At 39.1% G+C, this 27,565-nt stretch overlaps 1 protein-coding gene across 2 annotated transcripts in view; it reads right to left on the bottom strand.

Moving 5' to 3' along the window:
* The window catches only part of MAP3K5 (mitogen-activated protein kinase kinase kinase 5), a 206,725-nt gene that overhangs the window by 132,422 nt on the left and 46,738 nt on the right, over positions 1-27,565 (bottom strand). For both annotated transcript variants that reach the window (XM_045499747.1, XM_045499746.1), the window contains exon 2: positions 7,863-8,002. In XM_045499747.1, coding sequence (XP_045355703.1) covers positions 7,863-8,002 — 140 coding nt within the window. The remainder of the gene's footprint in view (positions 1-7,862; positions 8,003-27,565) is intronic.

Here is a 27,565-nt window from a genome sequence, read left to right on the forward strand (position 1 = left end):
TATACGTGATGATAAGTCAGACAAGATGGGAGTTTGCCCTTCTCTGACACTTACTGTTGTGTGCCTCTAGGTCATTGTATCTCTCTGGGTTTATTTCTCATCTGTAAAGAAAGTATCTTTCATCTGCCTAATCTATGTAGAAAGTACCGAACTTGTCTATCTCGGATTGTTTTTCAAGAATAATTGAAATAAGCTCATAAAAGTATGTTAAGCATTTTAAAGACATACATAGTTTGAGTATTAATATTATCAAAGCAAACAACCCCAACTCAATTCCTATTTTACCAGATCTAGACATATTTTATACCTTATTGTTTTGTGAGCAGGGGTGAGAACATATCCTTCTCTTGACATGAACAGCTGTCGATTAAATCAACCTGTACCAAAAGTCAGGTTAAATTATAACAAAGCTGGAAAGTAATCCCAAAAGAAATTTTGATGCTCCTCTCATCCCTCTAAATTTTATTTTATGTTAAATAAATATGTCTTTGTGGGAGGACTCTACTATAAGTAGAGATGTCTTTGAATGTGGCTGGGATGTTGAGGAGCGACATTCTACACATACAGGATTTGAAACAGCTTTTTTAAAAATATTAAAATGATAATTTTATAATCCAAAGTATTAAAAAAATCTGTGAATCCAGCTAATATAAGTAAATTCCTGAATACATATATAAATGGGAGAAAATGGACAAACCTCCAGTGCAGAAGTCCAAGGAATTTATGTACATGCTCTGATTGAAGAAAGTAGAGCATAATTCTTCACTCCTTTTTATTTTTTTAATAATTTACATCCAAATTAGCATCTAGTGCAACAATGATTTCAGGAGTAGATTCCTTTACCCATTTAGCTCATCCCCCCTCCCACAACCCCTCCAGTAACCCTCAGTTTGTTCTCCATATTTATGAGTCTCTTCTATTCTGTCCCCCTCCCTGTTTTTATATTATTTTTCTTTCCCTTCCCTTATGTTCACCTGTTTTGTGTCTTAAAGTCCTCATATGAGTGAAGTCATATGATTTTTGTCTTTCTCTGACTGAAACAGCTTTTTAACACAAACTTCTCCTTATAATGTATTGCCATTACAATTAACTTCCTCTTCTTTGACACCAGCTATTTGTCTCAGCAACACCTAACTGGAACAAATTACTTAAATACAGGTATTTCTTATTAAAAAAAAAAAAAAAACCTCTATTGTTATGTAGCTACAGGCATAATGAATTTCTGTACAGTAAATTACATTTTTTTGCATAAATTTCAGTAAAAATTTCAAGGATGCATTCCACAAGGACCTAAATAGGATAATGGGTTTGTGTGCCACATAGATCAGCTTGCACAGCAAGAATCACTTATTTATAATGAACAAAAGGGAACAGAATTCAGGCAAGCCTGGCCCCATCTGGGTGGGAGTCAGGAGGCTTTCAGACTCGTATCTTCAGTGTGCAGAAGTATTCCTTCTTGCTGTTTAACATATTCAGACTCATGGGCCTACGATGGAAGTCTCTACAAATGAAGAAAATATCTGGTGCCAGCTCAGTGATATGATGACATTTTCCACTCGCAGTGTAGGATAGACTTCTTTCTCTCTTTGACAAAAATGGTAATTAGACACTAGAAAGAGTGGGTGTGGGTGGGGAGGTAAAGGAGGAATTAGATAGGAAAACAAAGGCGTACTCTATCCAGTATACAGGTAACTCCTCAGTAGATGTAAGATTGCTAATTGACATGAAAGAAAACTGGATTCTCCAATCTCAGGCCCTTTCCAAAAACTCAGGGATGGATTCTACACCTGGGAAATCGACTCATGCTAAATAAATCATTCATCTAGTTTGTCTGATCTTCAGAGAAAATCTTGATAAAGAGGTGCTCACATGTATTACTCGTCTGCTCCTCCCCCAAGTTACCTTTTTACCCTCCCAATTTGATGGGGAATGATTATAGCTCAGATAAAAGGTAGACCCTTCCTATAAGTAAAATAGAGAACACGACTGTTTCCTCTCTCAACAGAAAGAAAAATCTGTCCATGAAACAATATGAAGGTTTGTGACGCTATGTTGAACCAGGGAGAGTAGAGAGTGCCATGGTTTACAAATCAATGGTTGGTTATCAAGTAAGCAAGATATTTGAATCCAATAAAAATTCACTGTTAAACTAAAAAAAAAAAAATAAATAAACCATTGGAAAATATAAATTTTAATTTCATACACAACTCAAAATCTAAAACTAGATTCCTCTGAGTAATTTACTTTGGTAAGGGAGGTAAGACTTTAAGAAGAGGAACTGGCAGTGTAAGAGGGGAAAAAAAATGTACAGGTTTAAGAACACAGTGGGACCTGAGTAGATTCACCAGATCCAAGTAAAAATTCAATTTAAGTTCGAGGTATTTGTACCAAAAATGACCCTCATATCTTCACCAATTGACTAGAAGTTGGCAGAATCACTGAAATTGACAACAAGGATATCGCTGCTCTTTTCAAAACTACAACAATTTACTTTAAGTGGAAATGAGTAAGTACCAGAAAAACAGACTTAATATCCAGGTTCTCACAATAAGCTCTAAAGGAGATTGGGTCCCTCTATACCTGCAAGATAAAAGATCATCAGTACCACGGAGCTGTCTGAATGAGAAACTATGATAGTTGTCAACGTTCATCATGTCAGAATTTCCTTCCTTTTCAAGACTGAATAATATTCCATTTTGTGTATATCCCACATTTTATTTTATCCATTCATCTCTTAATGGATATTTAAGTTACTTCTACCTTTTGGTTACTGTGAATAATGCTGCCAGGGACATGGGCGAACAAATATCTTCATGAGATCCTGCTTTCAAGTCTTTTGGATATTTTGTCCAGGAGTGAAATTGTTGGATCATATGGTAATTCGATTTTTATTTTTTATTTATTTACTTTTTATTTATTTTTTTTTCAACGTTTATTTATTTTTGGGACAGAGAGAGACAGAGCATGAACGGGGGAGGGGCAGAGAGAGAGGGAGACACAGAATCGGAAACAGGCTCCAGGCTCTGAGCCATCAGCCCAGAGCCTGACGCGGGGCTCGAACTCACGGACCGCGAGATCGTGACCTGGCTGAAGTCGGACGCTTAACCGACTGCGCCACCCAGGCGCCCCTATTTATTTACTTTTTAAAGGTTAATTTATTTTTGAGAAAGAGAGAGAAGGAGAGGGAGACAGCACAAGCCGGGTAGGGGCAGAGAGGGAGGGAGACTGAGGATCTGAAGCTGGTACTGCACTAACAGCAGAGAGCCTGAAGCCGGGCTCGAACTCACCAACCCTGTGAGATCATGACCTGAGCTGAAGTCAAACGCTCAACCGACTGAGCCACCCAGGTGCCCCTGGTAATTCTATTTTTAATTTTGTGAGGAACTGTGTATTGTTAAAATGAAATAACTTTTCAAGCAATGATGAAACAGAAAAATACAACTAAATTTCTTGAAAAGGGAATAATCTCACATAATCATTACTTTTCAACATAAGCTGTGTCACTACTAACTGATATGCATTTCAATCTCTAGAGAAACATTTATTCCGTAATAGATAACATGGGAATAAAGCCTATCTTAGTGCAGAAAGAAAGGTCCAAATGCATCTGAGCCTTTTTAATCACAGTTAGAATGCAAGCAGAAAGAAATTAAACACTATTTGGGGATTTAAATGCCCAAAATATATGTAAATTATCCGGAAAGATACAAAGTACCACAAACTTCTTCCTTAAGAAAACGATTGTGAGATATTTCAACTATAAAAAAAGCATAGAAATTATCACACACTCATGTATATACCACCTAGACTTAGAAATCAAATATTGCAGATAAATGTGAAGACTCTTGTCTTTCCCCCCAGTCCTATTCTATTCCTATCTCCCAAAGAGATAACTATTCTGAATTTGTTGTTTGTAATTCCCATGTGCACATCTATCCTTCAAAACGCAAAGATGTATGAAAGCACTGCCTTGCACGTGATTAGATTTTGTACGGATGGTATCATACCGCACATACGCTTCTGTGATTTGTTTTTTTTTCTCTCCACACCGTTCCTGAGATATATTGATAGTGGCACATAAGACTCTAGTTAATTCATTTGAGTGCTCTAGAATATTCCACTGAATGACTCTACCAGAAGGTATTTATTCATTCCCTTGTTGATAGGTATTTACCAATTCTCTGGGGAGAGGGGTTATTACAAACAATGGTCATATAACATTCTTGATTAGATCCCCTTCTGCATGCCAGAGACTCTTTTTACAGTACATATCCAGAGACAGAGTTGCTGAGCCTCTGTGCTATGCTCATCTGATAATACTAGGTGTTGCCAAATTGCTCTTTGGAAGTAGTGCCAATATACCCTCCCACCAGCAGTGCCCATCTCCTACTCTCCACAGCCTTGTGGTGGGCACTATAAGGGCTTCTAATTGTTGACTATCTGATGGTATGCAGGGGTATTTCCTTGTTTTGTTTTGCTTCGTTTTTATAAGCAGCACTGTTTAAAGTGAGTGGGGAGTGGCTTGCAGGGAAGAGAGGGAGCTGAAGAAAGGAAAAGGGGAATGAATCTCAAGAATTAGAGCTGAGAGCAGTGTCAAAAAGGAATTTCTGCCGATAGAAGAAATGGCTCATTAGAACAATTTCCACACTCTATACAACAGCCCTTTGTTTCCCTCAAGTCCTTTCTGATGTCAGATGCGTTTTGCGGGTCTGTCCTACGGCTCATTGGTTAGGCGTGTCCAGGCTTACTCCTCCATCTGCTGAGAGACCCCAAGTGGAGGTCTGATCATTTCTGTAATACACGAAATTAATCTGGAAAGAACTGTTACAGCCATTTCTTATTTTCAAGCAAGTGTTAAGTCTTAGCATAGAGTCTCATTAATACGCACATAAGAAGTTATTGTGATATTTATTTTAAGAAAACAGTGAAGATTGTGTTGTTAAAATGCTAAGGGAGGGGCGCCTGGGTGGCGCAGTCGGTTAAGCGTCCGACTTCAGCCAGGTCACGATCTCGCGGTCCGTGAGTTCGAGCCCCGCGTCGGGCTCTGGGCTGATGGCTCAGAGCTTGGACCCTGTTTCCGATTCTGTGTCTCCCTCTCTCTCTGCCCCTCCCCCGTTCATGCTCTGTCTCTCTCTGTCCCAAAAATAAATAAACGTTGAAAAAAAAATTATAAAAAAAATGCTAAGGGAAAAAAACTATCAACTTCTCTTTCTCAAAGTGCTATGATCTCTTTCTGAAAAAAAATTAAATATTTCATTCTTCTACAGTAAGATAGTACTTGCAATTTCAAATGTATACAAATCTTATTGCAAGTATATGATTTGATTAGATCCTAAACATCCTTTCATATGGAAACCCAGACACAGATTTCAAGTATTTTTATGTTCCTATCAATTATTTTCTAGGAGCCTAAACTTAAATTTTTTTTCCTATGATTTTGCTGCCAAAGAGAAACTGCTCTCTTCAACAAAGAGCAGTAGATGAAAATAAAACTGGTGCAGCTGTACTTTGTAGATATCCAAAGAATCAATGTACGTGAGGCTCGATATGTGACCAGAATAGCATTCTCGTTCTGTCTGTGCCCAGTGAAAACAGGGAGATGGTTCATTTGTATTTTATTTGGCTAATCTATACATAATATATTTTTATAGTAACTCCTGTTCTGCCTTATTTCACAGATGTTTTCTTTTCTGTTGGTAAAAGGCAGGGATAACGCCTATAATGAACTACAATGGAAATTAATAAAATTAAACACACACACACACACACACACACACACACACACACACACACTTTTTTCTGAGTAGCAGAAGACCAGAAAAAGTTCTAGGGCTCAGAGGAAATTGTTAGACTGAAAAAAAATACTTTCTGTCCCAGAGAACTTGGTCCTTTGCAACCAGACACTTATTTGGACCAGGAACAAGTTAAACAAACAAACAAACAAAAAATGGCAAAAGCTTAAGCTAGTGGAAGGAGTAAGAGAAAAGACAGGATGGCTGTTGTATGGAACAATTCAGGGGGCAGACATAATTGATGGGTTTTCTCAATGAACACACCTAACAGGAAAGTCAGATATCCTTCTAACTAGAAGAAACTGCAATGAAGTTTAGGGGTTAGGAGGGTGGGCTTCGGAGTTAGGCAGATGATTGAAATTATTTGAGTCTCAGTTTGCAATTCTATAAAATAATGGTATGACAGCATATAATATACCCCACAGGGATGTTTTTAGAATTATATGTGAAAATGTATGTGGGTGAAACACACAGTAAGTGCTCAGTTACAAGCAGCTATTAGGTACAAGATAAATGAGTATATTTTAGATAGATTAGCCTGTCTAAAGAACTATTGTATTCAAGTACCAATAACACTTCTAAACAAAGGCTGGCAATAAGCAATGAAATCAATTTGTTTGTTCCATAAACATTTCTGATGAGCTTCAACTCTTTCTCTCAAATGTCATTTTAATTCATTTTTTAAAAAATTTCCCCAGGAAAGAATAGTCATAAATGAAATCACAAAATAACCATAGGGCAAGAATAAAAGTAGGGTGAAGTGAAAAATGTCTAACACAACACTGCCTGCTTAGAATACTTAATGTAAATAAAATAAAGTAATGCAATAAAAATAAAAAATAAAATAATTTCATTCCTTTATTGACTACTGATATGTTATAAATGGTAGTACATCAAAATGTTTAATTAAAATACACCACCACAAAACTTTATGATGCATTAATTAGAGGGGTAAATCTAAGGTAAAATAAAGTAGGGGTAGCTTAAAGAATTTCTCTGGGTAAAAAAAAAAAAAAAACAGATTCAGACAGAGTAGGGGCAAATCTCTAAGGACTATTGCAGAATATTCTGTAAAGGGATAGCCTATCAATGGCCAGCACAATGCCTGGCCTTCAGTAAATGTATATTTGCTAAATGAAACTACAGATTTTCAAAAAAGTCATACAAGCTTTAGATATTCAGATAAAAGCAAAATACGACTTTTTTTTTTTTCCATGGGTGTGGGGTTAGAGATCTTCATATAGCAATTACTAAGCGGTTGGAAATATGGCTCTGGGTTTTAGGTCTCCATGTTCCCAGCTTGGCTTTGATTTGAAAACTGGAAGATACAGATAAGAATAAGTTGCATGAAGCTGGCTGGAAGTTTCACAAAGGAAATGGATGATATCAGACTCAGCACGCATTTCACAGAATTGTTAGATGCTTTTCAAAGAATCACACGGTGTAAAATCACTTGGCCTTGCAGAAGCATTTTAGACAATCTTTTTGGATGGAAGAAATACCTTCCTATCATTATGCCCCTATAATGGAGAGAATGACATGCTGAGTTTTGTAGACAAATATAGTAGGTTTTTATTTCTCCTTTCCCTAAGTTGTTGAGTTACTGAAATCATCTCCCAGGGAAGAGGATAGCAGTTTTCTGGTGATACTTGGAGAATTTCTCTTCCCGAGTACTTTCAGTAGAAAGCGTATTTCTAGGTGGAGACAGGGTGTGCCCAGTGAAACCCCCAATGGTGACACAGCATAAGGCTTGACCATACTTCATGCCATCTCCATTTCCTTCTCCAGTGGACTGGACGACTTCCTAGGAACGCAGTCTCCCCAGCCGCAACTCTAACTGCGGTTCAGAACTCAACACGACCATTTTTCTACGTGTCATCGAATTTCTTCTCCACCGAATTCTAGATAAACCTCAAAGCTTCACTAGGAAATGCTGTGTAATTGTTAGACTGACAAAAACAACCTTTCACAAACATAAGCTACTTAAGGAGTTTTGGATGTCAGAGAGACGGAGAGGGATCCCTAAAACTCTAGTGCCTACAGTAAACATGGAGTAAACAAGTCAGGTACCTTCAGTGACTGCAGAGAGTCTGAATTATTATCACAGTAGAGGATGATGTTGTTGGCCATGCTGAAACTTTCTCTGACCCCAAGGTGGTAAAACAATGATGGCTGTCGGAAGGCGTCACTCATCTCCACCACAGCGATATCTGCAAACACAAAACAAAGCCCCCCAAAGATGACACCTAAATAATGCCCGGTAAGCACAGTTTGATTTCAACAACTTAGTATTCAAAGAGGAAATGAGGAGATGATAGGGATTTTCCCTCTTCACTTACTACTGAATTTTGAATTTGTAGTTCTACCTGGAAGTGGTTTTAGAAAATGCAGCAAACCTGCTTTTTTTTTTTTTTTTTTTTTTTTTTTTTTTTTTTTTTTTTTTAACACAAAGGAGATCATATAATTACTGGCAACTAAGCAAAGTCTGCCAACGGTGGGCTGCTGGGGCTACTTCTCTCTATGAAATTTCAACTTTAAAACAAGTGAACTCAGGTTCCAGAAGCAGATCCGCAGGAAACTGCCTTAAGTGATGAATGTAAAATAAGACTTAAAAAAGCAAATAGGTAAGGGGCACCCGGGTGGCTCAGTAGGTTAAGCCTTGGACTCCTGATTTCAGCTCAGGTTATGATCTCACTGTTCATGAGACTGAGCCCCACGTCTGGCTTTGTGCTGACAGTACGGAATCTGCTTGGGATTCTCCCTCTCCCTCTGCCAGGCTCACATGTGCTCCCTCTCTTTCTCTCAAAATAAATAAATAAATATTTAAAAAATCAAATAGGTAAGATTATGAATTAACCCAGAGCTGTATTTTATAACTAATTATTTATTGTTATCAATATCCAGCAAGTCCCCAGCAAGTATAATCAAGAAAAAAAGAGAAAGCAAAGATATAGAAAATTATGACTAAGAAGGATAATATAACCAGATACAAATTCTACCAAAGCTCAGAGAAGACTAACACCAAGATAAGTATAAGCCTGACACCAAAATTTGATAATAATGTCCAAAAAATGAAATATAGATTAGTTTCAAACTTATTTTGTATATGGACAAAAATATGAAAAAAAACGAAGAAAATGCACCAAGCATTACAGTATAAGAAAACTAGATCACGGGTTTACAGTTTATTTTGGGAATGCAAGGATGGCTCAATGGAAAAAAAAAAATTATCAGCATCTCCACAGGTGTTCCAAGTGCATAATTAAAATCCAAAACCCATTTCTCATTAAATATAATTGCAAACCAAAAACAGAAGAGCATGCCTTTAACATTAAAATGATATATATTCACAACTGCCAACTTTGTTTATAGGTATTCCCAGGAAAATCAGGAAAAAGACAAGGCAGCCAATTATTCCCACCACTAGTTGGCTTTCTGAAAATCCCAGATAATGCAATAAGATTTCACAATGAGATATAATATTATAAAATAAAATACACAATTATCATTACTTGGAGATGTTTTGGCTATCAACCAAAAAAAAAATCTCAATAGAATCAACTAAATAACTATTATAAGCTATAAGATAATTTAATAAGGTGTTGAGATGCAAAATCATTATGATAGCCAAGAGCTCCCTTTGTAATCCTAACTAGTAATATTTGGAAAATATAATGGTGAAACAAATTCTAATCACGCTTAAAATGAAAATGTTAACATACCTTGTGACAAATTTAACAGATGTTGCTAACTTGTTAAAAATATTTGCAATATATGAGAGATGAAAGGTTAATATCACTATAAATCATCTCTTATTGTTCAATTTAGAATAAGCAACCATAAAGACATCACAATAGAAAATTAGGCTATGGATACAGGCAGGCAAATTCACAAAAGAGTAACTAAAATGGCAAAGAAATACACAAATAATATTCTATACCTCACTTTGAATAAGTTATGAATAAGTGCACATTAAGCAAACTGTAAAATGCCACTTTTTTTGTCTAACAAGTGGTCAAAAATATTAAAGAGTGCCAATGAAAATGCAGAGAAATGATACTCATATGCCAAGGAGAAGTTTAAACTTCCCAGGAGACTTAAATACTTAAAATTATTTACACTTTTTGATCGAATACCTCCATTCCTAAGAATTTACTCCAAGAAAATTCCTATAAATGTGGCAGGTTTACTTGTACGGATGTCCACGGAATTTTTTTTTTTTTGCAATAAAATGGAAAACACCATTAATAGGAAAACAGGTATGTGGGTAAGTAGATACATAGATAGATTCAAATAGTGGCTTATTATGCAACCATTGAAAGCTACATTTTTGAATCACTATATTGTACACCTGAAACTAAATATAACACTGTATGTTAACTACACTGGAATTAAGATAAAAAATTAAAAAAACAATATTGTATAAGAATATTTAGCAACAGAGGTAAGCCCAAGCTATAGTAAGTAAAAAAAAGTATTAAATATAATACATTATAATGTATACATTATATGTGAATACATGCATGTGAATAAAAAAACTGTCTGGAAAGTTGTACACCAAAATAACAGCTGCGTATTGCGATTGTGCATTATTTTTTCTTCTTTATTCCTTCTATATATTTTTTACAATTTTTCTTACAAACATTGATTACTTTTAAAATTTAAAAACCCACCAAAACACAAGAAACACAATACTGAAAACCTATGTGACTGAACGTAAAACTGAACCGCAGCACAAAAAAATAATACAGACTCTTAAGCTGTTTGATGCAATCGACCTTGTCTAATGAACGTGAGATTAGAATTCACATTCTGTGGAGGAGAAATAAATCAGATCAAACGGAGGCTGAAGACAGAGAGGATTTAGTGAGGTTATGAAAGAGGCAGCCAGGTCACAGGAGCTTCAAAAGATTTTTTTTCAAGGCTAAAATGACTTACGGGCTCTTTAATACAAATAAAGAGTTTTCTTTTGGGGTCCTTCACATTTCTACATCAAAAATCAACACATGAGAAAATGAGTCAGTGCATCCCACCTACACGCCCCATCTGCCTCCTGCACCCACACTGTTTCCTCCTCCCACAGATGCCAGCCACTCGCAGTCAGTCGCAGGGCTCTAAAATCAAGAGACAGCATAACATGGGGCTGAAAGAAACCGAATGAAGCAGTGGCTGATGAAAAACAAACGAGAGATGTGCAAAGAAAAATACTAGCTAAGTTAAAGCAGTCACAAGAAGAAGGGAGATGGGTTATTTCCAGAGAACTGCCTCCTGGGACTTGATGCTAAAATAAAATAGAAACACTGCAGAAGGCTTTTAGATTAAGAGTGAAACTAGATATTCAAAATAAATGGTACAGGCAAAATGGAGCATACTCATCAGGTCTGAATGTCTAAGCAGGAACAGATACATTTTTTTGGATTCTGTGTAGAACATTAAAAATGCTTGTTTGTATAATTTTAATACACTGACTAGAGTACAACTCAGAAAAAGAGGGACTTTTTTCTACTTCAGGTCCAGATGACTGATATATTTATGTTCTTTTCTAAATTTATTTTTTAATTTCCATGGAGTAAAATGTACTCTTCTTTCTTCTCTGATGAAGTGATCAGAGCCTGTGCCCCATTTTCTTAAATTGTTTCTTAAATTGTTTTCTTCTTGTTGAGGTTTGTGGGTTCTTTATATCATCTGGATATTTTTCCTTTGTCAGACAATGGGATTTGCAAATATTTTCTCCCAGTTTGTGACTTGTCTTTCCAGGCTGTTGACAGGATTTTCTTTTCTTTTTTTTTTTTAAACAATTTAACATTTTTTTATTTTTATTTTTGAGACAGGGAGAGACAGAGCATGAACAGGGGAGGGTCAGAGAGAGGGAGACACAGAATCTGAAACAGGCTCCAGGCTCTGAGCTGTCAGCACAGAGCCCGACGTGGGGCTCGAACTCACAGACCACAAGATCATGACCTGAGCCAAAGTCAGCTGCTCAACCGACTGAGCCACCCCAGCGCCCCTGTTGACAGGATTTTCAAAGAGCAGAAATTTCTAATGGTAAGTCCAATTTATCAATTTTTTTCTTCTATGGATTGTGCTTTAGGTGTGGTATCTTGCCTAACCCAAAGTCACAAAAGTTTTCTCCCATGTTTTCTTCTAGAAATTTTGTAGCTTTACATTTTACATTCTGATCTATGATCCATGTTAAGTTAATTTTTGTCAATGACATGGGATATGGGTCAAGATTCATATTTGTTGTAAAGACTCTCCTTTCTCAGGCGAACTGCCTCTGCTTCTTTGTCAAACACTAAATGGCTACATTTGTGTGGGTCTGTTGTTGGGTTTTCTGTTCTATCTTTTGCCAACACTACACTGTTCTGATGCTTGGGGCTTTATGGTAGGTATTGAAATCAACTGTGAGGCTTCCAACTCTATTCTTCTGTTTTCAAAATTGTTTTAGCTAATTTAGTTGTTCTATTTGCTTTCCTGTGTAAGTTTCCTGTGTAATTGGTAGCTGAGAGCTATCAGTTGATAACTACACACAAAAAAAATTCCTCCTGGGATTCTGACTGATATTGTGTTGGATCTACAGATAGATCACTTTGGGGGGAACTGACATCTTCATACATGGAGTCTTTCCATGCATGAATATAGTGTATCTCTCTGTTTATTTAGGTCTTCTTTGATTTCTTTCCTAAGTATTTTATAATTTTCTTTTTTATTTTAATTTCTTAAAATACAATTTATTGTCAAGTTGGCTAAGATATGGTGTATACAGTGTGCTCTTGGTTTTGGGGGTAGATTCCGTGATTCATTGCTTACATACAACACCCAGTGCTCATCCCGACAAGTGCCATCCTCGATGTCCATCAATAGACAGTTCCTACATGTATTTTGTTAGATTTATACCTAAGTGTTTCATTTTTTTTGGTGCTATTATAGATGATGTTCTTTCAAATTTCAAGCCCTAGTTTTTCATAGCTAGTATGTAAAAATACAGTTGACTTTTGTATATTGACCTTCTATCCTGAGACTTTGCTAAACTCACTTATTAGTTCCAGGAGCTTTTTTTTTTTTTTTTTTTTTATTTGCACACGTTCTGGGATTTTCTACATGGATAATCATGTCATTTGAAACTAGAAATGGTTTTATGTCTTCCTTTCTAATCTGTATGTCTTTTATGGTTTGGGGTTTTTGCTGTTGTGTGCTTTGTTTTGCCTGGTTACACTGGCTGAGGCTTCCAGTAACACAGGATTTTTAAAAATAGTAACATTTCATTATTTAACAAAAATATCATCTTATGACTATCTTCTCAAAAGCAGTAAAATAGGTGAAAATTATCTTCCTTGTGAGGTGATCTTAAATCATGTCTAAAATGCAAAAAAACCCAGATGTAATTATAATAAACACCTGTTACTCCACAGTTCTTAAAACTCACTTCTATGAGTTGAAGTTTACCCACTTTATTTCACAAACATGTATTTGTAATTATTATATGCCAGGCACTATTTGCTTATCAAAAATTAACTCAATCTTCATAAAACCCCTTTTTGGAGGCAATATTATCATCATTACTTTAGGACACTGAGGCAGAGAATGTATAAATAATCTGCCCATCATCAGCTAGGAAGTGATGGCACCCTGCCATCCTTGGAAGGATTCAAACTCAAGCAATCTAGGGGTGCCTGGGTGGCTCAGTTGGTTGAGCAACCAACTCTTAATTTTGGTTCAGGTCATGATTTCAGTCATGAGATCGAGAGTCTCACGTTGGGCTCTGTACTGAGTGTGAATGAAGCCTGCTTGAGATTATAGCTCTTGTTCTCTCTCTCTCTCTTTGCCCCTCCCTACTCACACTCTCTCTAAAATTAAAAACAAAAACCAAGCAGGCTAGCTGGAGAGTCCATGCTCCTAGTTCTTCACTGAGCCACACCCTACACTTACAGGTTATAGAGGTTCTCAAGATCAGAACATAAATTTAGAGATGCAAAAAAGATTTGAGGACCAAAGCATATATTCCTTTCATATGTTTTTTTTTTTTAATTTTTTTTTCAACGTTTTTTTTTATTTATTTTTTTGGGACAGAGAGAGACAGAGCATGAACGGGGGAGGGGCAGAGAGAGAGGGAGACACAGAATCGGAAACAGGCTCCAGGCTCTGAGCCATCAGCCCAGAGCCTGACGCGGGGCTTGAACTCACGGACCGCGAGATCATGACCTGGCTGAAGTCGGACGCTTAACTGACTGCGCCACCCAGGCGCCCCCCCTTTCATATGTTTTATGACCAAATGCACTTAATAATTTTCTGATTGAGTTTCTGTAGTAATATTGTGAGTAAAACTGCTATACTTAAAAACTAAAGTTTACTTAAAAATTAAGTCTGTTTAAAAATATAGACAAAGGTACAAAAATCTCTTACATTTTTAGCTAAAGTGCCATGTCTTTCCTTTCCTCCAATTGTGTTAATGTTAAATGGAGCACAAAATTAGATTTACCCAGGGTTTATTAAAGCATAATAAATTTTTAGGGCAATAACATAAAACTGTTGTGCCTAATTGCATTTTGGTCATTAAATGGCAGTGGTTCATGGTCTGTGTTACTTTTTTTTTATTTAATTTTTCCTTCATAATACCCTATCTGTTAGTTAAATATCTCACATGAGCTCCTGTTGCTTGTAAAAAGCAGAGTTGAGGCAAAACATTAATGTTCAGTTACTTTTTATCTATTCAATGTTTTCCTTCCGCATTAGATCACTGATGACAAGGCAAGAGCCCAGTAGTGATTTGGCTTGTAGTCTGGTCTACAAGATACTCCGAAACTCCATTATCAATGGAAACTTCCCAAGTTATCACACAGAACTACCCATTCAATCATACCCATCCCCCAAGATGACCCACTGGTGCCAATTTAATTCTACAAACGTCCTGGGCACTTACTACATAAAAGTTGTGTTATTTGCTGTTACGAAAGTTAAAGGAAAAAATTAACTAGATATGATTTTTGCCATCTCTTGTGGAGCAGAAACATGAGTTGGCAAATACCGACACAGAATGTGTACCGGGCAGAATGTGGCTGGTGCTGGTGAAGTACAAATGGTGACATTCCGAGGCCAGGGAGGCCAGTCCTGGTAGAAGGAATGACTGAAGCAAATGTGAATGAGGCATCAGCAGGCAGAGGAGTTGGGGTGGAGCACCTCAAAGAGCAGACTAAAAAAACAGAAGCCCTGCACATCAAAGGCACCACAGAAAAAGGAAAGGCACAAAGTGCCTGGGGCTTGGTCTGAGCAATGAAGCAAACCTCAGTAGGAAACAAAGTCAATTCCCAATGGAATTCTAGAGATTCCCCTAAAGAGCAGACACTAACCCCCAAATGCCCATACCATCTTAGATTCTTGTTGTTGTTTTTTTTTAAAATTTTTTAATGTTTATTTTTGAAAGAGGGAGAGAGACCCAAAGCATCAGCAGGGGAGGGGCAGAGAGAGAGAGAGAGAGGGAGACACAGAATCTGAAGCAGGCTCCAGGCTCTGAGCTGTCAGCACAGAGCCCGATGTGGGGCTCCAACTCACAAACTGTGAGCTCATGACCTGAGCTGAAGTCGGACGCTCAACCTACTAAGCCACCCAGGCGCCCCTAGATTCTTAAGGGAAGTATAGCTTGCATTCCATTGATTTTTCTATATTATGAATAAATAAGGGTTATTTACAACAAATCTACTATATGTAAATTACTAAAATGTTACTCATGACCTAGCAGTGTCCTGGTAGAGCGTCCTAGAGACTCTGAGTCAGGTTACTAAAGTTTGGCAGATATGCAATGTTGGGACGTTGCAAACCTCCCATATTAATAGAGGTAAAATTGTTGAGATTTTCATGAAGGACAGAATAATCTACCATCATTGTTGTCTTGAATTGGACATGGTTTGGCAATTCCTGCTATGAATTACTATTCATGTAGCTTCATCAGTATCATTTTATTTTCCTGTATGTATTTAGCTAACACTGTCATGTATAATGATACATATTTATGTCAACAATAAACAGTTTGGCCCATAATTTCCTCATCACTAAACTCCAATAAATGTATGCCTAGTGATTCAAACATGAATCATTCTTATATTGCTAAAGCAAATGTATACATAATGTCCCCACCCCAGCCTTAATTTGCTTGTTTAATGCTTGTTTGATTATTACACTGGGGAGTTAATTTTTTTTTTTTTGAACCTGGATAGTGAGGACTAGGAGCAGGTGATCAGAGGCAATCAACCTCCACAAGTTGGATTTTAAAAATGTTGAGAGCCAAGGCATCTACAGAAGGAAGGGGGAGGAAAAGGGAGAAGCCTAGGGAGGGAAAGGGAAAAAGGGGGAAGAAGGGAGAAGAGAGAAGGACGGAGAGAAAGAGGAAGCAGAACCAAACAAGATTGGTATAAAAACGGATGTCTCCTTGCCTGCACAGTAGCCGCAGGAGTCTGGTTCCTGATGCTCCAGCTTTAGAGAAGTGAGGGGGAAATTAGCACCCATCCATAAAAGGTACCCATCCCACAGTGAAAGGACCCAGAACCACATCTCTCTGGCAGGAGGAAATGCAGCCTCAGAAAAGCACACCACAGGGTAAAAAGCTGGAAGGGGAATCTTCTCTCCATCTCCAGGGGCCTTGAGACGAGGGATAAGCATGCAGATGACAGACAAGCCATTTCATGACTTCCCAGTGTTTGAATCCTAATTAAGTTTCTGGATGGATGACCTTGGACACTACCTTAAGTTCACTGAGCTTTGGTTTCCTTAACCATAAATCAAGAATAATAATACCAGTATTTACAGCACAAAGCTGTTAGGATTACATGTGCACGAGACACAGCAAACTCTCAATATATGATTATTATAAGGAGCCATCATAAGAAATGTTAATAGGAAGCCCTTTGAACAATTTATCATAAAAATGGTATCAAAGACAATGCTAAAATGTAAGTCAATACCCCTGATGAAATCTCATATGAATAGTTACTCATAGAAATGAGGCTGAAATCAAATTATGAAAACACACAAAGCCAGCACAAAGAATTTTGACTTGATTCTATAGTCAATGGTGATCCATCTATATCTATGTTTTGAGAAGGGGTATGGCAGATCAAAGTTTGGGGAAGATAAACCTAGATTTTATGCACGGATGATAGACAAAACAGACTGGAAGCTGGGAGGTCAGTTAGGAGTCATTCACTAAACTAATACAGAAATAACATGGTAGGGAATTCAAGAGGCTTTAGGGATTTTGTGGATACAGGATAAAGAATTAAAGATGATTCTATTTCAAACTTGAATGGTTAACACTTATGGCTTGCCATTAACACAAGTGACATGAGAAAAAATACTATTTTTTTTGGTAGGAACTTGAGTTTGGACTGAGATACTTTAAATATCGTGTGTGTGTGTGTGTGTGTGTGTGTGTGTGTGTGTGTGGTATCTAACTGACAGGTGTCATTCTGAATCACAGCAGAAATCAGAAACAGATATCCAGACTTCAAGCTATATTCAAGAAAGTATGGTACTGGGTACAAAAACATACATATAGATCAATGGAACAGAATAGAAAGCCCAGAAATGGACCCACAACTATGGTCCACTAATCTTTGACAGAGCAGGAAAGAATATACAATGGAAGAAAGCCAGTCTCTTCAACAAATACTGTTGGGAAAATGGACAGCAACATGCAGAAGAATGAAACTGGACAACTTTCTTATACCAGACACAAAAATAAATTCAAAATGGATAAAAGACCTGAATTTTAGATAGGAAACCACAAAAATCCTAGAGAACACAGGCAGGAACCTCTTTGACCTTGGCTGTAGCAACTTCTTACTAAGCACATCACCAGAGACAAAGGAAACAAAAGCAAAAATGAACTATGGGACTTCATCAAGATAAAAAGCTTCTGCACAGCAAAGGAAAACAATCAATAAAACTAAAAGGCAGCCCATCGAATGGGAGAAGAGATTTGCAAATGACATGTGTGATAAAGGGTTAGTATCCAAAATCTATAAAGAACTTACACAACTCAACACCCAAAAAGCCAAAGAATCAGACCGATTTAAGAGTCATGGTGCTGTTAGTAGTTGAAGTGGCAGGTGTATATGAGATTGAACAACTTAGACAATATAGAGAAAAATGAAAAGGTATCTATGATTCAGGAAACCCTTTCTTCATCAAATACCCCACAGAAACATAGTTCATCAACATGCATGTGTAATAAATGTTCATAACAGCACTATTTGTAAACCATCAACAATAGAAGAAATAAAGTGTGCTATACAGAGACAGTGGATACCACATAGCAATAGATTTTTAAAAATCTACAACTACATGTGACAACATGAATGAATCTCACAGACTGTTAAAAGAATCTGGATACAAAAGAGTAGGTATCTTATGATTTTGTTCCTATGATGCTCAAAAATTTGATATTAAAAGTAAAAAAAAAACCTAGCAGATACTTTGGTGGAGGACAGTGGCTGAAAGGGGACTCAGGGAGGTCTTCTGGAGGGCTGGTAAGGTTCTGCCTCTTGATCTGGGTATTCAGGCATGTTCACGTTGTGAAAATCAATTCATCTCTGGTTAATGATTTTGTCAAGAATGGTAAAAGAGGACTGTATTTAGTTTCCTGTAGTCATTATAACAAAGTACCATAAACTTAGTCCCTAAAAACAACACTGTAATTCTTTCACAATTTTTTTAATGTGTACTCATTTCTGAGAGGGGGGGAAGGGGCAGAGAGAGAGGGGACAGAGGATCTGAAGTGGGCTCTGTGCTGACAGCAAAGAGCCTGATGTGGGGCTTGAACTCAGGTCACGTGAGATCATGACCTGAACCAAAGTTGGACGCTTAACCGACTGAGCCACCCAGGCACCCCTCACAGTTTTTTTTTAAGTTTATTTATTTTGAGAGAGACAAAGAGAGAGCAGGAGAGGGGCAGAGATAGAGAGAGAGAGGGAGAGAGAGAGAGAGAGAGAGAGAGAGAGAGAGAGAGAAAGAATCCTAAGCACACTCTGTGCTGTCAGCATGGAGCCAGATGGGGGGCTCGAACTCGTGAACTGCAAGATCATGACCAGAGCTGAAATCATGAGTCTGAAGCTTAACTGACTGGGCCAGCCAGGCGCCCCTCTTTCATAGTTTGGACGTCCAAAATCAAGGTGTCAGCAAGGCTAAGACTGTGGTATCTCTAGAGGCTCTAGAGGAGAATCTATTCTTTGCCTCTTCTACAATCTAGCAGTGTCTAGCATCCCTTGGCCTGTCGTGTGTGTGCCTGTGGTATTAAACTGCCTTTTGCCTCTCTCTTAGAAAGACACTTGTGATGGCAGTTAGGGCCCATCCCAGGAATTTGAGATCATCTCCTTATCAAGACCCTCAATTCAATCATATCTGCAAAGACCCTTTTTCCAAATAAGGCAGCATTCACCAGTCCCAGGGTTTTGGCATAGACATTGGAGCATAGGAGTAAGGATCAGTTTTCAGCCTACCACAAGGATTTGGAAGGTGAGTACAGCAGAACTCAAAGTGTTGAATAAGAGATGAAGGAATGCAGGTAATGAGCACAGACAACTCCCCAGAAGAGGAAGAGGAAGGAAGACGAATAATATTTACTGAGATCTACAGTAGAGATCTTTTACATTCAGTAAGGAAACCAAGAGATCAGACAATACTTTAAAGGGATAGAAAGATCTAAAGGTTTTTAATTTTAAGGTGGAGTACTTGAACATTAGTAGAAAGATGAAGATGTTAAAGGGAGAGGTGGCTAATTAATAGGGACAATTTCTAGATTCTCAGATGAGAAAGACAGGTTTGGGTGTGAGGTAGAGGAGAATAGTCAGCCTTGAAAAAGCAGTCCTCAATATAGTTTTTTTTTTTTTTTAATTTTTATTTTAGAGGAAGAGACTGCATGCAAGCAGGGGAGAGGGGTGGGGGGGGAGAGGGAGAGAGAGGGAGAGGGAGAGGGAGGGAGGGAGGGAGAGAGAGAGAGAGAGAGAGAGAGAGAGAGAGAGAGAGAACCTTAAGCAGGCTCCATGCTCAGTGCAGTGCCTGATGCAGGGCTCAATCCCATGGCCCTGGGATCATGACCTGAACAGAAATCAAGAGTCAGACACTCAACCAACTGAAACACCCAGGCACCCCAATATAATTTTTCTTATTAAACAAATATAAGTAGGCACTACATCAAAAAGTGTTACTCTCTTTACAAGTTAAAATAGGGTCCAGTTTATACCTTAAGAATTTATTCTTCAATGTAATGGCAATAACAACAGACCTGGTCAATAATCTATAAAAAGTAGGTAATACAAGAAAAGCATAAGTCAAAATTAACTCTAAAGTTTATTATGTGACAGGGCCCTGCTGACATTATAAGCAGAAATAGGATATCGAGCAGCTTTGATGTTAAAATTTATTTTATTTATTTTGAAAGAGAGAGAGAGTGAGTGGGAGTAGGAGAGGGGCAGAGAAAGAGGGAGAGAGAATTCCAAGCAGGCTTTTCACTGTCAGCATGGAGCCCAGCATAGGGCTTGAACTCACAAACTGTGAGATCATGACCTGAGCTCAACTCAAGAGTCAGATGCTTAACTGACTGAGCCACCGAGATGCCCCTGATGTTAAAAATTTCTATGTCACCATTGAAAACTATGTTTCTCTCTGAAATTATTATATTTCCTAAAGGTATACTGGGTTTAAGAGTCCATAATCATAAATTTAGATCTCTATAAACTCATTTTATGTAATCAATTTCAGTACTTAAGTAATCAATCTATTTTCATCAGATGCTGAAAAAGCAATTCATAAAATTTTGAACAGGCTATTTTAGAGTTTACTATAGCTTTTACTGCAGTTAAAGTGCATGCCATTTGCGGGCGGAGGGGTCTCTCACATTTAATTTCAATTAAATCTGCAAAGCTGTTCATGCTTCAGTGAAGTTTCTGACACACAGCATAGCTCTTTGTAGAAGAATCTTACACAAGAGTCCTCCTTACCAGTTGGAACCAATAATCGGCCTCATTCAATTGGCACTGGTATTAAGTTCTGTAAGGTTACAAGAGTTGATTTGAGATCATTTTTTTGAAGAAAATCTGATTGTTCCTCATGGATGGGCATCCTGTTTTATACATTTACAACTTATTTACACAGAGACAGTAGGAAGAGGCCGGCCAATCCTGGAAAATTATCTGATGGTGCTCCCTAATAAAACGGCCACGGCAATTTCATTCATGTCTGAGGTTGTTCTGATTGAGATTTTCACACTCTGTCTAGGGAAATGGCTACAGCATATACGCATTATAGCTACATAAACGATAATAGTTACTAAAACAGCATAGCACGGGGATACAATCAACAAATATCAGATAATGGAAAATCCTTCAGGAAAAAGGACCAGGTTTCCTCAAAGAAACGTCAGAGGGAGTGGGAGAGCAAGATGGAGAGAGAAATCAGATAGTAAAGACTTTAGGGACACGGTCAATTACCACGCATATACCTGATCTGGACTCTTGACTAAAAACAACCTTTAAAAAATATGACATGCATGAGAAAATTTGGCAACTGACAAGATTTTTTATTTGTTCACATATTTTTTTTTAATTTTTTTTAACATTTTTTATTTATTTTTGAGACAGAGAGACACAGAGCATGAATGGGGGAGGGTCAGAGAGAGAGGGAGACACAGAATCTGAAACAGGCTCCAGGCTCTGAGCTGTCAGCACAGAGCCCAACGCGGGGTTGGAACTCACGGACCGCAAGATCATGACCTGAGCCGAAGTCAGCCGCCTAACCGACTGAGCCACCCAGGCGCCCCTGTTCACATATTTTTTAAATGTCTCTTTTTTTTATTTTAAGAGGTAGGGGCACATGTGAAAGCAGGGGAGGGATAGAGAGAGAGAGAGAAAGAGAGGAGACAGAGAGAGAGAAAGGGAGAGAATCCCAAGCAGGCTCCCCGCTCAACACAGAGACACAGGGCCTGGCACAGGGCTTGATTCCATGACCCTGGGATCATGACCTGAGCCAAAATCAAGAGTCGGACGCTTACCCTACTGAGCCACCCACGTGCCCCAAAAACTGACAAGGTTTTTGATGCTATTAAGACATTACTTTAAATGTGATTAAGAGACTGTGGTAGGAGCCCTTATGGTTTAGAGATTTTAAAAAGTGAACTGTTGGTGCATAGTGCCTCGTAATGTGTGTATTCTTTATCAAAGACTGTTATTCCTCATGCAATAAGCGACTGAACTGCAAGCGAGAATCGCTAAACTTGTTCCTGCTGCAGGAAGAACATAGGTAGTAAAATGAAAGACACCCAGCTCGCATGCAACTTGTTTGGCAGGAACAGTTACTCACCCTGATGAACAGGCCAGTTTGAAAGGTTGTTTCCACCCCCCCCCCCTTCTTGCATTTACAGCTGTCATCTCTTGTCCTCATAAACCCAATCAGATCTAAGCAGTGTGGGTGAGTGCCCGGGAGATCCACGGTGCTCCAGGATTCACAAAGTGTGAACAAGTGGAAACCTCTGAGTCAGAATTCACCAACAGGTCAAAAGATGTTATGCTTTTCCGTTCTCTGTAGTCTCTCAAAGTCACTTGCAACACCTAATAAATAATCCGCGTCTAGTCAAAATGGGAACTGTTTTTGTTCAAATTTCTACATCTTCTTCAAAGAGTATCTGTAATTCTATTAACACAGCAGATGTGTAAATATGATTCTGCCAGGAATGATGTCACTCCACGGCTTATGTGTTGACAATGCATTTGAATTCAACAATTCATTTTGGGGGCTTTAAAGCTTCCTTCTTGAGGAAGACCTAATGGAGAGAGTGCGTTGGAATTACAACTATTCGTTGTTAAAGAATCTGTTTATTGCTGACAGACTTAGGCGGCTGACCTAAGAGTCTGGGTTCTTTTTTTTTTTCTTCCAATTAAAATTAAATATCAGGGATTCACTTAACTCTCTAGGAAAGTAAAGATTTGTTTAAATGTGACGGATTAATGTGATCACAAAAACGTCACTTAAAACAGGAGCTATCATTATACCTAAAAGGCCAGTCACACTAAGGTGAAGACTGGGAAGAACATACCCCTTAGAAGCCCTCCAATGGGGGGGGGGGGGAGGGGAGCACCTGGGTGGCTCAGTCAGTTAAGAGTCTGACTTCAGCCCACTTCAGTCATGAAGAGATCATCCGTCATGAGCTCACGGTTCCTGAGTTCAAGCCCCACATCAGGCTCTGTGCTGACAGCTCAGAGCCTAGAGCCTGCTTCAGATTCTGTGTCTCCCTCTCTCTGCCCCTCCCCCGCTCAACTCTGTCTCTCTCTCTAAAATAAATAAACATTAAAAATTAAAAAAAAAAAAAAAGCGTCCCTTCAATGGGGAATGTGGAATAAGCCTGTTCCACAGACACAGCAATAGACCAGAGAGGAATGGACCTGGCCACAGCCCCCTTCAGTGCATTAGCCACTAAGTGATGCCCTCATTCATGTCTTTCAATAGCCTCCTATCACATCACACTGGGGGCTCCGGTTTCTTAACCTTGCTTCAATCCCATCAGGCACTTTGGAAATGCCTCCTTGGCTCTCACACTTGTTTAGCAAGCATCTATTATCTATTCTGTACAAGGTTCTGTGAAGGGGTCAAAGAAATAAGCACCCTTTGAGGAGCTTATAATCTTCAAGTGCCTATGAGCTACAGAAGTCCAAGGTCAAATGAAGTGTATATAGTTGTTCAATGGGGGCACAGAACAAGGAATGATTAATTCTGATGGAGGGGGTCTTAAAGAAAGCATTGTAGGGGCAACACCTGTAAGGGGAGCCTTAAGAAATGGTCATCTTTTGGGGCGCCTGGATGGCGCAGTCGGTTAAGCGTCCGACTTCAGCCAGGTCACGATCTCGCGGTCCGTGAGTTCAAGCCCCGCGTCGGGCTCTGGGCTGATGGCTCAGAGCCTGGAGCCTGTTTCCGATTCTGTGTCTCCCTCTCTCTCTGCCCCTCCCCCGTTCATGCTCTGTCTCTCTCTGTCCCAAAAATAAATAAACGTTGAAAAAAAAAATTTTTTTTTTAAATAAAAAATAAATAAAAAAAATAAAAAGAAATGGTCATCTTTCAGTACATTGACTGGGAGGGAGGGGCATTTCTGGCTGCTCACGATTGCTTAATATAGGAGTTTCTCTCTGCCAGAAAAAATTGCTCCACCACCGATGAATGGACGTGTGCACAATCTCCCTATGAGGGAGGAAAGGCTTATCATTCTGTCTATCCAGGCTTCCTGCAGGAAGTGTACAAGCAGTGAAACAAATTGCACAATCATTTCTTAGGAGCGCTTTTCAGTAAAAACATTTTTCTTACTCAGAAGAGAGATATTTCATTTGGCTTCTGCTTTCACACATCCTAAACTGCATGACTAAATACACCCCTTTCTCTTAGGTACCGCTGGGCTGCCCTGCCTCTTTACTCCTTGGTCCCAGCAGAGTTTTGGCTCCCTTCCCTTTTCTCGGCTCCTCTTGGAAGCCTACAGCGAAGGACACGTTGGTCGGTGCACTAGAAGCCAAGAGGTGCCTACTCGCTGAACAGAAAACTCTGCAGCGGAGGCGTTTGATGGTAAAGAGACAGCTTTTAATTCACGTTGCTGAAGCAGGGGAGGCAAAAAGAAAAACTCACCTCCAGGAAAGATGAAAAAATAAAGGGCACCTGGACAGATACAACTGTGAGAACTGACTCGTTGGGAGGGACCCCTGACAAAGCGACGGGACCTGAGGGAGGTAGAGAAATAAAGGGAGGTCGAAATAAACATGGCCCATCCGTAGTCAGTACTGACCGGGCATGACAAATAGCAAGCGGTTCCTCCCATCAGGGAGCGTGTGGCTGGTTGGATCAGGCGACCCAGCTCTGCACTTTGGCTGTGCAGCAAACATTACTGGGGACCCTAGGCCTAAAACCCCTGTTCCCGCAGCCTATTTCTGTCAAATGACAACGATAGTAGTCCCTGTCACAGAAAGGACTGAACAACAATGAGCCCTTAAGAAATACTAGCCATCATGGGGCGCCTGGATGGCTCACTCGGTTAGGCGTCCGACTTCGGCTCAGGTCATGATCTCGCGGTCCGTGGGTTCGAGCCCCGCGTCAGGCTCTGTGCTGACAGCTTGGAGCCTGGAGCCTGTTTCAGATCCTGCGTCTCCCTCTTTCTCTGACCCTTCCCTGTTCATGCTCTGTCTCTCTCTGTCTCAAAAATAAATAAATGTTAAAAAAAATTAAAAAAAAAAAAAAAGAAATATTAGCCATCATTAGAGAGTGGGCCACGGATTGGAAGGTACCTTCACACCTTATTCCTACCACAGAGAACTGTCAATAATTTAGAGATAGGTTTCCATACTTTTCTGTTTAGTAACCAGGAGCTATGCAATCCATACATTGGGGTTCATTCACTCTTCTCAAGGGATTCTTTTGCAATCTGGACAAAACCTCTAGCTGGAGAACATCTTCCAGAAAAGCCTTAGACCGTATCGAAACAACCAGTATCTAGAGTTACTCTTTTGGGGTTGAAGGGGACAGATCAGGGTAAATAACTGCAAGCCTCTCAGAAGGTGCTGGAACCAGTTCAGTAGGTATCTTGGTTTGCTTCAGAGTCTCTGATTCTGTCCACTGCCCCACTGTCATGTCTAGTAGAGACCGCTTCACTTTGTCACCCTCAGCAGCAGGGCAGTCCCAGTCCCGCTGTGTTGTCACCTCCCATGGGGCAGTGGCAGCCAGAGGCTGGAGCTGCCAAAAAGCTCAGTGAGAACCAACCCTATGCTGTTACCACCTCATTAAGCTCGGCCCTGGGGCTTTCACCAGATGAAGACCTCAAACTGCTTTTAGAAGAGGAGCTGCTTTTTCCAAATTTCCCAGACCAAAGTAATGAGGGAGACTTTATAAATGGCATGAAGCAGAATCAGACAGCATCTGAACTCCAGCCCAGCATTTCATTTTGCTGGTGTTTTTCATCTTTTCTTTTTTATTTTTAAGCTGTTTTTTTAAAAAAAAATTTTTTTTTAACATTTATTTATTTTTGAGACAGAGAGAGACAGAGCATGAATGGGGGAGGGTCAGAGAGAGGGAGACACAGAATCCGAAACAGGCTCCAGGCTCTGAGCTGTCAGCACAGAGCCCGACGCAGGGCTCAAACTCACAGACCGTGAGAACATGACCTGAGCCGAAGTCAGCCGCTTAACCGACTGAACCACCCAGGCGCCCCTTTTAAGCTGTTTTTAAAAATTATTTATTTATTTGAGAGAGACAGTGTGAGGGGGGTGGGGGGGGGGAAGAGAGAGAGAGAGAGAGAGAGAGAATCCCAAAGCAGGCTCTGCACTGCATGGTCAGTGCGCAGAGCCCAATGAGGGGCTCGAACCCACAAAACCGTGAGACCATGACCTGAGCCAAAGTCCAACGCTTAACTGGCTGAGCCACCCGGGTGCCCCAAATTTTCAACTTTTCTTTGGTCATTTTCTGTGTGTGTATGTGTGTGTGCATGTTTGTGCATGTGAGCATTTCCCTCTTTTTACCTTGTGCCTCCTTCACCTTTAATCTTGGTTTCCTTTTTTTGGAATCTACATCTTCCTCTAAGGACCTATCCTTGTCCTCTTGTGTTTCTGTTGTTTACCCACCATTTCTTACTGAAAATACCCATGCCACGGTCAAGTCTCTTTCAGACACCAACAAGCCAGAGCTGGTTTTGCAGCAGCCAACGTGTCTCTTGCGTCTTAGACTAAAAGTCCCAAATGCTCTTTGGGAACTGGTTTAAACCAAGCAGCCAAACCTAAAGATTCTCCCCAGTCGTCTCTACTCCCTATGATTTCTTTAAGAGCAAGATGGAGACCAAAAAAAATTGCCTGAGATTCCATCATCCATAATCTCACTACCAGGAACCCAGATGCTATTGTTATTCCAATTCCTGATTCGTTTTTTATGTTAGCTTGCTTTTAGAGGAAGTGTTACACAAATTATTTTCTTAAACTGCCCACACTTGCGAAAAGGAGCTTGCGTGCTGCAGAACAACGGAGCCATTTTCTGCCACTTATTTAGATCCTATCACTCTGACACAGAGCCACATTTTTTACTTCTCTTAGAAATGAGAGTTAAATTAAAACGGTGATTGTTTTTCACTCCTGGAACCACTTTTTACTTCTTCATGTTGTATCCCCATCACATGAACCATCATCACATCTCATTATAACATGTACACTTGCTTTTCTATAAATAAGCCTGCCTTGGTTAAAGCTAAATGGGCTATCATCATGACCCCCGCAACGTCACCCTCTTTACTAAATTTATGGAACCATAAGACTACATCGAGGTGACTGAAAGAAATTTAAATGTTGTCAATTCTCAAAAAAAAAATGTATTCCTCGGTATCAAGGAAGTAAATTATTATATATATTTAAATGATCTATTATTAAAATGTATCACCTGGAGATACTAAGCATTTTGATTTATTTCCTCCCTTTCCCACACAATTATATATACACACACCTACATGCATGCACACACTTACATGGTATGGGGGCAAAACTACAATTACTCTATATATAATATTCTAATCGTAACCACTTCTCATTGCTAACTTTACACTTGGAGAAATCTGAATACGGTGTTCACAATTTGCTCTTGAATTAAGACACTAAAAGTCTGTACTCAAACATTTACAAAGCCCCTACAGCTATAGCTAACATCATACTTAGGGGTGAGAAACAAAAAGGTATCCTGCTAAGATCAGAAACAGGGCAAAAAGATTCCCTCTCATCACT

This window comes from Leopardus geoffroyi, chromosome B2 (genome assembly GCF_018350155.1).
Source record: "Leopardus geoffroyi isolate Oge1 chromosome B2, O.geoffroyi_Oge1_pat1.0, whole genome shotgun sequence".
NCBI classification, from domain to species: domain Eukaryota; kingdom Metazoa; phylum Chordata; class Mammalia; order Carnivora; family Felidae; genus Leopardus; species Leopardus geoffroyi.